Source organism: Camelina sativa, chromosome 7 (genome assembly GCF_000633955.1).
Source record: "Camelina sativa cultivar DH55 chromosome 7, Cs, whole genome shotgun sequence".
NCBI lineage: Eukaryota > Viridiplantae > Streptophyta > Magnoliopsida > Brassicales > Brassicaceae > Camelina > Camelina sativa.
In genome coordinates, this window is record NC_025691.1 from 8,020,045 (window position 1) to 8,033,377 (window position 13,333).

The 13,333-nt window shown below is 36.9% G+C and overlaps 1 protein-coding gene across 1 annotated transcript in view; it reads right to left on the reverse strand.

Annotated features, from left to right (window-relative positions):
* LOC104700708 (chromatin structure-remodeling complex protein SYD-like) overlaps nt 3,862-13,333 on the reverse strand; it is a 22,184-nt gene continuing 12,712 nt past the window's right edge. Inside the window, exons 33-35 of the mRNA XM_019227557.1 lie at nt 9,460-9,657; nt 5,801-9,377; nt 3,862-5,710 (exon numbers count right to left, since the gene is read on the reverse strand). Coding sequence (XP_019083102.1) covers nt 4,000-5,710; nt 5,801-9,377; nt 9,460-9,657 — 5,486 coding nt within the window. The 3' untranslated portion in view covers nt 3,862-3,999. The remainder of the gene's footprint in view (nt 5,711-5,800; nt 9,378-9,459; nt 9,658-13,333) is intronic.

The window sequence follows — 13,333 nt, forward strand, 5'->3', positions numbered from 1 at the left end:
TTTGTGAAATTGGTTGGAATCCAACTACGAAGCCACCGAAGCAGTATTATTATTAAGAACATGTAGGGTGCAATGGGCAAAACAGGGCTTAATTTAAAATGTTGTCTCTATTTAAGGTTATTCCCACTAAGACATGTTCCCACATAAAACATCTCTATGCAAATCACATCTTGTCCCTCATATCCTTTGGAACATCATCCATCATCTTCACTTACTATCCTCAAGCTTTTTAAGATAATAATTTGCTTTCTAATAATTATATTGCTGACTAATTTTCTATTATTTGTTTCACAATTTTACTAGTCTCTCACTTTAAAATTACTGGCTACGTACTCATCTTTTTTTTTTGTTTTTTTTGTTTTTTTTTGAGATTTACGACTATCTAATTTAACTTTATTAAAAAAATTGTATGGTAAAGGTTGAATACAATCCTTATCAAATTGTAATTTATTTCTCATAAAATTTATCAAAAATTTGTATCCATAATATTAAACAAAAAATCAAACTATCATCCTTTCTATTAAGGTGAATATATCTTACCTTAAAATTTAACGAATGTTACAAATTCTTAAAGAGTTTTTACTAGATTTTATTGTATCTTCAATAGCTAAAAGAAATTCAAGATTAGAAAGATTACATAGCATAAGATATGACTGAATTATTTATTTTAATTACCACTTCTTTTTTTTATTACACAATTGATATTAATATCTTTCATTTTTTTAGGATACTAAATTAACCAAATACCAATACTAATAGTACATTTCAGATAACTTGTGGAACATACCTCTCTTTTTTTTTTCCTGAAAAATGTTTAATAGAGAAATTACCACTTTTGTTGACTTAAAGATCGTTTTCAAATCCATGTTAATGTTGTCGAACTGTAGTTTGGGTAAACAAATCATACGTATATAAAATTACCACTATAGTAATTATTAAAAAAAAATTTTCTTTTTTTTAGTTTCAAGTATATTTATACGAGTCATTGCCCTTTTTCAAATGGTCCTCTTATCCGAAATTTAGAAAGATGATTTTCGCACGGAACAAAATGTTACAAAGAAAGTTCTAGCTAGCAACATCATAGTGATTGATCAACAACCAGCCTTAAAAAGAGCCAATAGAACATGAAATTTTCTAATAAAAGGTATGACACATTCAATAACTTAATAATCGTTAAGACATTAAAGTGAACGGAGAGATTAAAGAGACGTGTTAAATGAAATTATTAGATGTGTCAATGTTAGAGACATTTTCACATCTCCTTCCACAACTTCTCTAGGTCACTATCTTTTCCTTGTAGATGTCAAAATCTAATATTAATTTTTCAATTGGATCTTATCCTCATTTTAAGAAGACAATTGACTTCTTTTTCTTGTTTTTCCTTTCTCAATTCTCCTTTTTAATTTATTTCACATTTATGTCCTATAAAATAACGTTTGTAAGGAAACGTATATATGCCGACCAATAGGTTAATGATGATGGAATTAATGGGTCTCAAATCCACTGGTTATAAGTATTGTGTAAAGTCACTAACCTTATGTTTGTGGGGGTGAAATTGAAATTTCTCTCACCATTTAGTTTGGATGCGCTCTAGATGGACTTAGGTGGATAGTTGGAGCCAATGCTCCACTCCATATTGCCTTTTTATAGTTCTTATCCCAAACACGTTTTGACATATATATTTTTGATTATTTTTAACTAATTAAACTTCAATAGGAGGTTACAATGTTTTATAAAGAAAATTTAGACGATCGTCTTAATGCCATCAATCCAGGATGAACTCAAGTTATTTGTAATTTATGTGCAATTTTTTTATTTATTTATTAAAGATCTTATTTTCTTAGTTATGCCTTTAAATTAAGGATCAACTCAATAAGATATATGTTTTCTTGATTTCACTTATTCCACACAATTTTTGTTTTGTGTAACAACGCTATCTATCAGCTGTTAGTAAAATTTGGTTGTAAAAATTAAAAGAGAAGTAAAAAACTATTAATCAATGAAAAATATCTATTCATTTCTCGCAGAATAGAAAAAAACACATCATTTGTAATTATAAAATAATAAAAAAAGAGATTTGAACATCACTCATTATAAAAGGGAAGAGATACTAGCATTACAAAATATAAAATAAGTGTCACCGTGTGAATTATAAAGTGAAAAAAACACAACAAGCTATATCTTATTATATATAGCTTGATGTCAAAGTTATTTATTAACAAGATTATGACAAGTATCAAATATATTGATTAGATATTGATACGTGTTAATTTTTTTAATAATAAACGTAGTAGAACAGCTAATTATATTTACAGAATTTTATATGTTTATATTTTAAAAATTTTATTTTACTAAATCAAAATGAAAACTAACAAAATCAATATATTTTCCATTGCATGCTAATTATATTATATGTGTTCTCAATAAAATTTGATATGTGTAAGCAACAACTTAATTTATTAAGCATGTATATTAATCAATAAATAATGAATAACAAATTTAAAAAGAATAACATAAGTTATTTAACATAATTTTAGTCGGAGATAAATTGTATTTATCGTTGTAATATAAATTTTTATTGTAAGTAAGTACACAAAACCTAAGATAAGTTATTTAACATAATTTTAGTCGGATATAAATTGTATTTATCGTTGTAATATAAATTTTTATTGTAAGTAAGTACACAAAACCTAAGATAAGTTATTTAACATAATTTTAGTCGGATATAAATTGTATTTATCGTTGTAATATAAATTTTTATTGTAAGTAAATTTTTATTTTTATTGTAAGTAATATAAATGTTTTTGTAATGCATATGTTAAAACATAAGATAATTCGAAACAAATTATAATTTATAGGAATGAATCTTCAGTTATATATATATCTTAAATAATGTTGATTTAGTTTTTTTTTGCGAATTATATTTTGCTAATTTTTATTTGTATTTTCAATTTTTACTAAGATATAGATTTGATATAGTGTATTAACTGTGTTTGATATAAAATATTTAGTTCTCTGCATTAAGATGAAATGTGTAATTAAACTTAAAATATAGTTTATCATATGATGGTATAAATATTTAAATGATACTCTCTGTGCTATAAAAGTTTATAAGTAAAAGCAAAAAGATTAATAAACAATAAATATTATATCATTTATAAAACTTCAACCAATAGAAAAATATACTCCATAGTTCAAATATTCATAAATTGTTATATTAATAAAAAATATATATAGAAATTGAAAAAATATTATAAAATAGAGTAAAAATAGCCTTAAAACTCTTATATAATAGAAATGGAGAATATTAAAATAAAATATGAAAGATTCAGATTCAATATTAAAATATTACAAAATAAAATCTATAAACATGTATATTACTATTTAATTATTCTCAATAATTTTTTTCTAATTTTTATCCGCGTTATCATTAGTACAGTATAATATGTATGGTAAAAATTAATTTCTATCCAAGTAAAAATTGAGAGGGAATATTCCAATGTTCATAGAAAAAAATATTAAATATTAAAGCCGTCTCTCTTGCCCACGTCTCTTGTCCAAGCCAAGATTGTGGACACTGTCTCAACTATCCACATCTGTTACACTCATCATTTTTGGTATTAATGCGGTCCTCAAAGTAAGAGTCGCAATCTCTGCACTATCACAATATTATACTTTTCTCTTATTCTTTTATCACATAATACAACCAAAATGTTCACGTTTTGTTTTGCTCTTCTTCGGTAAAAATTAGTGAACAATAAGGATTATGAGGAAAACCAAAGAAGTCATGACTAAGGTAATGAAATTTTTTGAGAGAATACGAATTATAATTTTTGAACAGTCTACACATCTTCGACAGAACATAGGAAACTATTTTTTTTTAGGCGATACAAGCTTCTTAATTTACGGCTTTCATTCTTCAAAACGATACAATAGAATAAAGTGTTACTAAGTGTTCCTGATAATCAAAGTTTTACAACTTAATGTAGAAGAAATGAACTAAACATTATCATTGTCTTTTGGTTCCTCTGCTTTGCTCTCTTCGGTGACCAGTAAACTTGGCTCGACACAACTTCCTTCAACAATAGCAACATTTGCACCGTCGGATTCACCGTCAAGCCTGTCCGATGGGTTCTCAGCATTTTCTTCCTCTATCTTCGGGAGGGATGAAGGTGTCTCTGTATCTTCAGCAACCACGGTTTCTTTGTGAACGTGCATACCTCCTACTGCATCTGGGGATGGGAGTAATTGAACTTGAGGTTCTGACGAGCAGCTCGTAGAGACATCAACAAATTCACATTCAGCAGTTTCAACTTGATCTTGATCCTCAATGTTTGTTTGCACAACTGTAAGAGACAATGAGGGATCGCTATCAGGTAATTGGTTCTCTGAATGTTCTTTACCCGTCATTGAGAGAGATGAAGCGAATTCTGAACCTTCAGCAACCAAGGTTTCAGGTGTATTTGCTGCCTCTAAGTGAACGTGCATGCCTTCCTCTGGCTCTGCGGATGACTCTAATTGAACTTGAGGTTCTGAACCTTCAACTAACTCACATCCAGCAGTTTCAACTTGATCTTGAACCTCGATGTTCTTATGCACAACTGTAAGAGACGATGATGGCTCTATATCAGCTAATTGGCTCTCAGTAACCACAGTTTCAGATTCCGTTGTTGCCTCTAAATGATCGCGTGTACCTTCCAGTAGCTCTGAGGTTTCAGGTGTATTCGCTGCCTCTAACTGAACGTGCATGCCTTCCTCTGGCTCTGCGGATGGCTCTAATTGAACTTGAGGTTCTGAACCTTCAACTAACTCACATCCAGCAGTTTCAACTTGATCTTGATCCTCAATGTTCTTATGCACAACTGTAAGAGAGGATGATGGCTCTATATCAGCTAATTGGCTCTCAGTAACCACAGTTTCAGATTCCGTTGTTGCCTCTAAATGATCGCGTGTACCTTCCACTAGCTCAGTGAATGGCGGTAATTGAACTTGAGGTTGTGCCGAAGAACCAGTAGAGACATCAACTAACCCACATCCATCAGTTTCAACTTGATCCTCTTCCACAACCATAGGAGACGATGAGGGCATGATATCAACTAATTGGCTCTCGGCATTTTCTTCCTCCGTCATTGGGAGAGATGAAGGGAATCCTGTACCTTCGGCAACCACGATTTCAGATTTCTTTGTTTCGTCTAAGTGAGTGTGCATATCTCCCTTTGGCTCTGCGACTGACGGTAAAGGAACTTGAGGTTCTGATAAACATCCCGTAGAGACATCAACTAACTCACAACCAGCAGTTTCAACTTGAACGTGATCCTCACTGTTCTTTTCCACAGTTGTAGGAGACAACGAGGGCTTGATATCAGCTAATTGGCTATCAGCATTCTCTTCCTCCATCATTGGGAGGGACGAAGAATGTTCTGTACACTCGGCAATCACTGGCTCTGCAGATGGCGGTAATTGAACTTGAGGTTCTGCCGAACATTCAGTAGAGACATCACCTAATTCAGATACAGCAGTTTCAACTTGATCTTGATCTTGTGTCTCAATGTTCTTTTCCAGAACTGTAGGAGGCGATGAGTGCTCGATATCAGCTACTTGCCTCTCGGCATTTTCTTCCGCTGTCATTGGAAGGAAAGAAGGGGATTCTGTACTTTCAGCAACCACTGCCTCTGTGGATGGCGGTAATGGAATTTGAGGTTCTGTTAAGGTCGAGACAGCAACTAACTCACNTAAGTGAGTGTGCATATCTCCCTTTGGCTCTGCGACTGACGGTAAAGGAACTTGAGGTTCTGATAAACATCCCGTAGAGACATCAACTAACTCACAACCAGCAGTTTCAACTTGAACGTGATCCTCACTGTTCTTTTCCACAGTTGTAGGAGACAACGAGGGCTTGATATCAGCTAATTGGCTATCAGCATTCTCTTCCTCCATCATTGGGAGGGACGAAGAATGTTCTGTACACTCGGCAATCACTGGCTCTGCAGATGGCGGTAATTGAACTTGAGGTTCTGCCGAACATTCAGTAGAGACATCACCTAATTCAGATACAGCAGTTTCAACTTGATCTTGATCTTGTGTCTCAATGTTCTTTTCCAGAACTGTAGGAGGCGATGAGTGCTCGATATCAGCTACTTGCCTCTCGGCATTTTCTTCCGCTGTCATTGGAAGGAAAGAAGGGGATTCTGTACTTTCAGCAACCACTGCCTCTGTGGATGGCGGTAATGGAATTTGAGGTTCTGTTAAGGTCGAGACAGCAACTAACTCACATCCAGCAGCTTCAACTTGATCTTGATCCTCAATGTCCTTTTGCAAAACTGTATCAGATGATGATCGCTCGATATCAGCTAACTGGTCTAAAGAAACATCAGCACGTCTTTCAGTGTTGCAAATATGATTGGCATCAGGATCGTTGAATTCTTCAGTATCCATTTGATCAACCAAAGTAGATGGCCCGGGCTGGATATCAGCTGACTGATGTAAAGACACATCAGCACTAATATCAGTGTTGCAAATATTACTGGCACAAGGATCTTTGGATTCATCAGTATCCATTTGATCAAGCAAAATGGATGGCTCGGCGTGGATATCAGCTAATTGCTGTAAAGACGCATCAACACTTAAATTAGCGTTGCAAATATTAGCGACACAAGGATCTTTGGATTCTTCTGTATCCATTTGATCAACCAACATGGATTGCAGGGGCTGGATACTAGCTGATTTATTTTCAAGCATAGCAGCAGTTATCTCTACCTGAGATTCCACAGACCCTGTGCATATTTGATCCCTTAAATCCCTTTGTTCAACTACTTCTGCCGGTTGACACTGTGATAAGCTATTTCTGTTCTCATCCTCAGACTGGATAGAAGACGAAGGCTCACACGTCTTACCTGAAATTATGCCAACATCAATATAGGTACTGTTCTGCATGGTATCCACTTGCTCACAGTTGCCAGCGTCTGGTTGTCCTGGTATCTCGTCAGGCAAGATACTTGGAGACTGAATTTCCTCAGACTGGGACACATCCTCGTTCACTTGCAAATTTTCGGGGACTTTCTCACAAACTAGGGGAACGTCTGTTTGATCCTGGGACACTTTTAAACCATGTGACACATCTGGGACTTTCTCAGATGAAATATTCATTTTTTCATCATTAGACATACTTTCTAGTTGTCCTGCCACGTCGTCCGGTAAGATACTTGGAGACTGTTTTCCTTCAGACTGGGAAACCACAATGTTTAGTGCTGCTCTGTGCGGTGATGCAGGTACATCCGCATTTTTTTGCAAGTGTTCGGGGTCTGTCTCACCAACTAGGGGAATATCTGTTGGATCCTGTGGTACTTTTAAATCATGTGATGCATCTGGGACCTGCTCAGATGAAATATTCATTTTTTCGTCACTAGACATACTTTCTAGTTGTCTTGCCACATCGTCCGGTAAGATACTTGGAGACTGTTTTCCTTCAGACTGGGAAACCACAATGTTTGGCGCTGCTCTGTGAGGTGATGCAGGTACATCCGCATTATCTTGCATGTGTTCAGGGTCTGTCTCACCAACTAGGGGGATATCTGATGGATCCTGTGGTACTTTTAAATCATGTGATGCATCTGGGACCTGCTCAGATGAAATATTCATTTTTTCGCCATCAGACATACATTCTGATATTTCATTTTCCCTATCAATACCACTTGATTCTGTATGAGCATGTGTCTCTGATTCAAGCCCCTTATGTTCCATCGCTTCCATTGCTGGACAGGGAACTAGAGACTTGCCATGTAAATCATCTCCTTCACTATCTTTTATCTTCTCAGAAGGGGTATGGCTAACAGCATCACCACTGGGCATATGGGATTGAAGAGTTTTCTCTTTCTCCTCATTCTCAACTGAACAGCCCACTAGAATTTTGGCATCATCGGTATCCTCCATCTGTGTGTCAGCAGTACCAACTTTAGGCCTATCAACACGTTGGACCGAAACAGATTCTTCAGGATATTGTTCTGTATCAGCAGATTTAGATATAAGATCATTATCTGTATCGTCAAGGGACATAGAGTTCTCTTTGCGTGTAGCTAAAACCAATGTCTGCATGTCAATGTTACTGTGACCCTTTTGTCCGACATTAGGCAATTCATCAGTCTCCAGCATAGACGATTGAACTTCAACAGAATTTGCTGCCTCATCTTCTTTCACCGTCTGATTTGCAATTTCAACAGATTCTCCATCAACATGAGGAACTTCATCTGTTCTACTGTCTTGAAGGTCCTCAGAATGTGTCTCAATCTTGGAGTTAACATTCGTCTTTTCTTCCGGACTTAGGAGGATAGCTTCTCTTCTTTCACCATCCTCGTCTTCTCTTCTGTCACCTTCCACTTGAAAAGAAATATTTGTTTCCAACTTTGCAGTTGGTAGAGGTTCCGCAGTTGTCGACGCAGATGCAATAGGCTCAGATCGAACATAACTCACTGAAGATGCTGTTTCTTCGGACAGGTCTACACCCACGCGGTATGTTTCATCATGAACAGTATCTTGAGACAATTTTTCTTCCACAAGCTGATCTGTGGAGCACTTTTCCAAAGACGACTTAGCAGCAAAAGCATTTCCCAAAGTGAGTGATATCACAGAAGAATCTACTTCACCACCCGGAATCTTGACAAGGTCATTCTCGGAAATAGCCTTAGTCGATCCAATGTCACCATCCTTGTTTGCAACTGAACCTGAAGTTGTCAGATTACCAGGAACAGGATGAGAAACATCTGAAAAAAAAATTTCTTCCTTGCTCAAGTTATATGGAGCTTCTTGAGTCTTAACACCACAAGAATCTTCTTCCATTCGCTTCGCAGATTGGATTTCATTCTCTGCCTCGTGGGTCTCAACTCTGTGCAAATTCATCTCACCTAGGGATTGTGCGTCAGGCGCATTTGTTTTCGTTGTTGCAGAAGGCTCTCCAACTTTATGTTTTAATAGGGAAGTCTCTGAAAAGATCTCTTTCATGACACGAGCAACATCAGTTACATCAGCAGTTTGTTTCCTAGTAGAACCACCAGTACCAGAGGTGTCTCTTCTACTTTCCTGACCCAAGCTAAAAGAAGAGTGAATATCGGATGCAACTGACTGGCTTAAGTGGGGTTGTTCTTTGGCAACAGCATCACACTTATTTCCAGCCGATATAGCTTTGGTGCCTGATGAATTACCAACCTTGACCTCTATTTGTGGTGTTAATCCTGTACTCCTACCAGAAGAGCCATCACTAGCAGGTAAAGCTTGGCCACGCCTCTTTCCTTGGCGTCTGGGAGTTTCTCCTCTACTTGGCAAATTGCGGCCTCGCCTCTTAGCAGGAACGGCTGTAGGAAGAGAAGGAACACTGGCTTCTTGAGCTAAAGATGACATGTACAACACGGAAAAGATTTAGAAACCAGAAAGTTTTAAGCAAGTTACGATGCTTCATAGATTTATTACCTTCAACTGTAGAACCACCAGGTTGCGAACTCACTGGCAGAGTAGCATCAGAAGGTGCAGCTGTCACACCTGGCAAAGCTGTATATGTTCGACCCTCTGGATGTTTATTTTTTACAGCCTCAACAGAGGCTACAGAAGGACTTTTGGATCCATCACAAACAGAAGAGACAGCACTCTGATTTTGTATTGGGCCAGCACCTGCCAATATAATATGGCATTAAGATTCTCGTCAGCATTATGTTCTCCATCATCCTCATGCAAGTTATAACTAACCTCCTACATGAATATGAAATCTAGAAAGTGATGTTTGATTTATTTACCCGAAAAAGTAGAGCTAGTGGAGACTGGCAAATCATGTGGCTTTTTATTAAGTCCTGGATGCTGGATGCTCTTCTTTACAGCAGCTGCTTTTCTTTCCAATGAATTCTCAAGTACATTTAGCGTCTGAGCATGGGATCCTGAATCAAACCCAGGTGGTGCATCTAGGTTACTATCTGCTGCTTTGTCTGATTGGACTGAAGTAGTTACAGAACGCACAGGAGGTACTGGATCAGGATACGAAGTACTTCCGTCACTAGGTTTAGGGACTCTAGAAACAATCTCAGATGCAGGAGGAAGACTAGAGTTTGTAGCTTCTGGATCCCTAGAAAGAGATGCAGCGGTTTCAGTTCTCTGAGTACTAGAACTGTTGGAACCATGCAATACACCTTCACCTCTTCTTCCCCTTCCTGCTCCACGCCCCCTGCTTCTTCCCCTACCTCGGCCTCTTACTGGCATAGGAGCGGGAGATGCTGGCAATGATTGAAACCCAGGAGGAGCAGATAAATCAGGCGATGTCAGGGCCAGAGACGAACTAGAATTAGAAGCTGCTTCTAGCTTTTTATCCGGACTACCAAAATCAGGACCAGTTACTGCCAATGAGATAGCATTCCCTGTTGCCTGTGTCCTGCTTACAGCTGATAACGATACCGGAGTCAAGGTTTTATCCGTTCTCTTCGGCCTACCACGGCCCCGTTTGATAGGTTGTGTTTCTTCTTTCAGGGGCTGCGGCTGTGTCCTTAGAGGTTCCATTGGTTGTAAAGTTATTGCATGTGTCGGAGATGTAGGGAGTAGTGTGTCAATAGAGGTTTCAAGTGGAATAACTGATGTATCATCCGCCAAGCTTTTTTCACTTCCTTCGCCCTTGCCTTGGGGAGAATCAGGTGGCTCAGTCTGACACAACTTCTCAAACTCCTCCTCTGTTAATTTCTCTTCATAAGATCGAACCTAATGAAGTTGCAACATTTGTCATTTTATGGTTATACGCAAAAATGCTACATGCAGGATCATATTATGAAGAGAACTCAACAAACCTCTCTTGCTCGTTTCCCTCTTCCATATTGGTGAGTATCCAGGCCTCCCATTGATCCATCCTTCCGTTTCATGCCAACAGTTGATTCTTTTGCAACCATCGGGACATCATTGAGTTTCATTGTTTCATATAATAGTTTTAAATCATCTTCAGTAACAAGCCGAGAGGGTATAGGTGTTATATGGTCAAAACTATCAGACCCTGGCTCATGTACCAAGGTATTCCATGTTTCCTGCAGGGCCATAGCTTTTTCAGATAAACATCATAAAACGAAATAACCCGAAATTATAATAAGAACAAGCATACCATCTCATTTTCTTTCCTTTGCTTGTCGATGGACTCAAAGATATCAATCTCTGACTCCCTACAAAGACAACAAACATGTCAGATCTGCAAGAAAGTAGAAAAAAAATCGAGATGCATGGAAATGTAAAAAAGTTATCTTACTTAAGAATAATTAACACATCACACCTGAAGAAAACTAGTAGATGCTATGCAGATAGAAAATATTATGTAAAGATACGATAGCAGATAATTGTTTACAGTTAGAAAGTGCAAATACTTTTTACAAACTGTTGGCAGTAATCTTATAGAATTGCTAGATTTATCACAGTGCACATGCAAAGGAACAAAACTATCATGATAATTTAACAACCATGTATGCATAGGCAGTTATAAAATAAAAATATGTGCACAAGTAATATATTCTGAAAAAAAAAACGATATGAAAAAGAGCAGTCACCTTCGAGCTATAAGATCATTTAAGGCATCATCATCCAATACTGGGGCATCCTCCTCTTTCTTTGATTCACGCAAAAGGGATTCCAGATATTCCTTACGATCTTCAGCACTGTTACAAAGTAAGAATATTTTTTAGAGAATTGGTAGTTGAAACTTGTTGAAGCATAAAAGGGATGTCTCATGAGTAACCTTGTGTTATTGTCAAAGAAGCCAGCGGTTATACTCTGGTTAGCAACTCCAAGTTTGTGCTCAGCTGAAGCTCTGACTTGCTCCTCAACCGAATTTACCTTAGGATACAATTAAGGAAGAAAGACAAACAAACAGTTCAAACAGCTTGATTATATATCGATTGAACGGGAACAGCCAAGAAACAATTGGTATTTCCCAAGAGTACTGCACATTTCTATTTGCCCCATAAGTCAGTTGAACAGTCATAGATTTAGGACAGAAACACTACATTAGATAGCCCAATGATGAAACAACAGAAATTAAAAACACCAGGGTGAAAGTTACAACCATTCACAAACTCAGTGAACTTTTGACTTTGAAGGTTTCATTGAATTATCAACCCAATTTTTCAGATGCTTGAAATCCTCGAACACAATAAATAAATGAACTTACCGTTTCAAAACGAAGAACAAGTACATCTTTTTTCTGGCCAATCCTGTGCGCCCTTGCTTGAGCTTGCAGATCCACCTGAATTGTATAAAAAGTGCTGCTTCAAGTCTGGCCAGATGTCCACAGTATTCAACTATAGTAAATATGAGGAAATGTTATATCTAACCTGAGGATTCCAGTCGGTGTCAAATAATATCACAGTATCAGCAGCTTGAAGATTTACTCCTACTCCACCAGCCCGTATGCTGAATTTCCATGAAAGATTTTAGCAATCACATACAAATACATATTAGTAGTACTGAACGCCCAAAAGTTTACAACTTGTAGTATTTCGGAACATAACTAAATCTATTAAGAGTGAACATGGAGCATCCTGATAGAGATTAGAGCTACAGAAAGCCAGGCCACGATATATGATGCATCACCTTAACAGAAATATGAAAAATGGGGAACCCGACTTGTTGAAACCATCGATAAGAGCACCACGATCACCCCCAGATGTTTGCCCATCCAACCTAAGGTATTTGTACCCCTTCAAGGTGAGGTAATCCTCCATAACATCAAGAAGCCTCGTCATTGTGGAAAAGAAAAGAACCTGCGGGAATTCATGGATACCAAAAAGAAAAAGTAACATCATTTATAAGGTTTTGCAAAAAACAAATTACAAACTAAGATATTTTTGTGCATTTCACAAATAACAGAGAATTGTATAATTGAGGACGTGAAGTTCGGCATAAAGCGATATGGAAGCATCCAAAAAAAAGGAAAATATACTAATAGACATCCAAACACAACAAAATTCCAAAAACTTCTGGTGATAGGAATCATAGTCCTTCAGAGCGAAGGCAATGCAATTACGTAAGGCACTCTAGCTTCAATAATCAGCTTTCGCATTTTAGAGTATTAAATTATTAGAGTTATCCTATCACCACAAGGGAGAATAGAGAACGCATTACCCGATGGTCTGTTGCTTTGAGTTTAGGCAAAAGCCGATCCAACATCTCAAGCTTCCCACACAGTCTTACAATTGGGGGCAGAAAATGCTTAGGAATTATGTTATTGACCTAACAAAAAAATAAACTGCCGTTCATTAGGATTTTCCATAGTGGGAACCAGCGATTCATTACATTTACATATATAATTCCACAGAGAATGAAAATGATT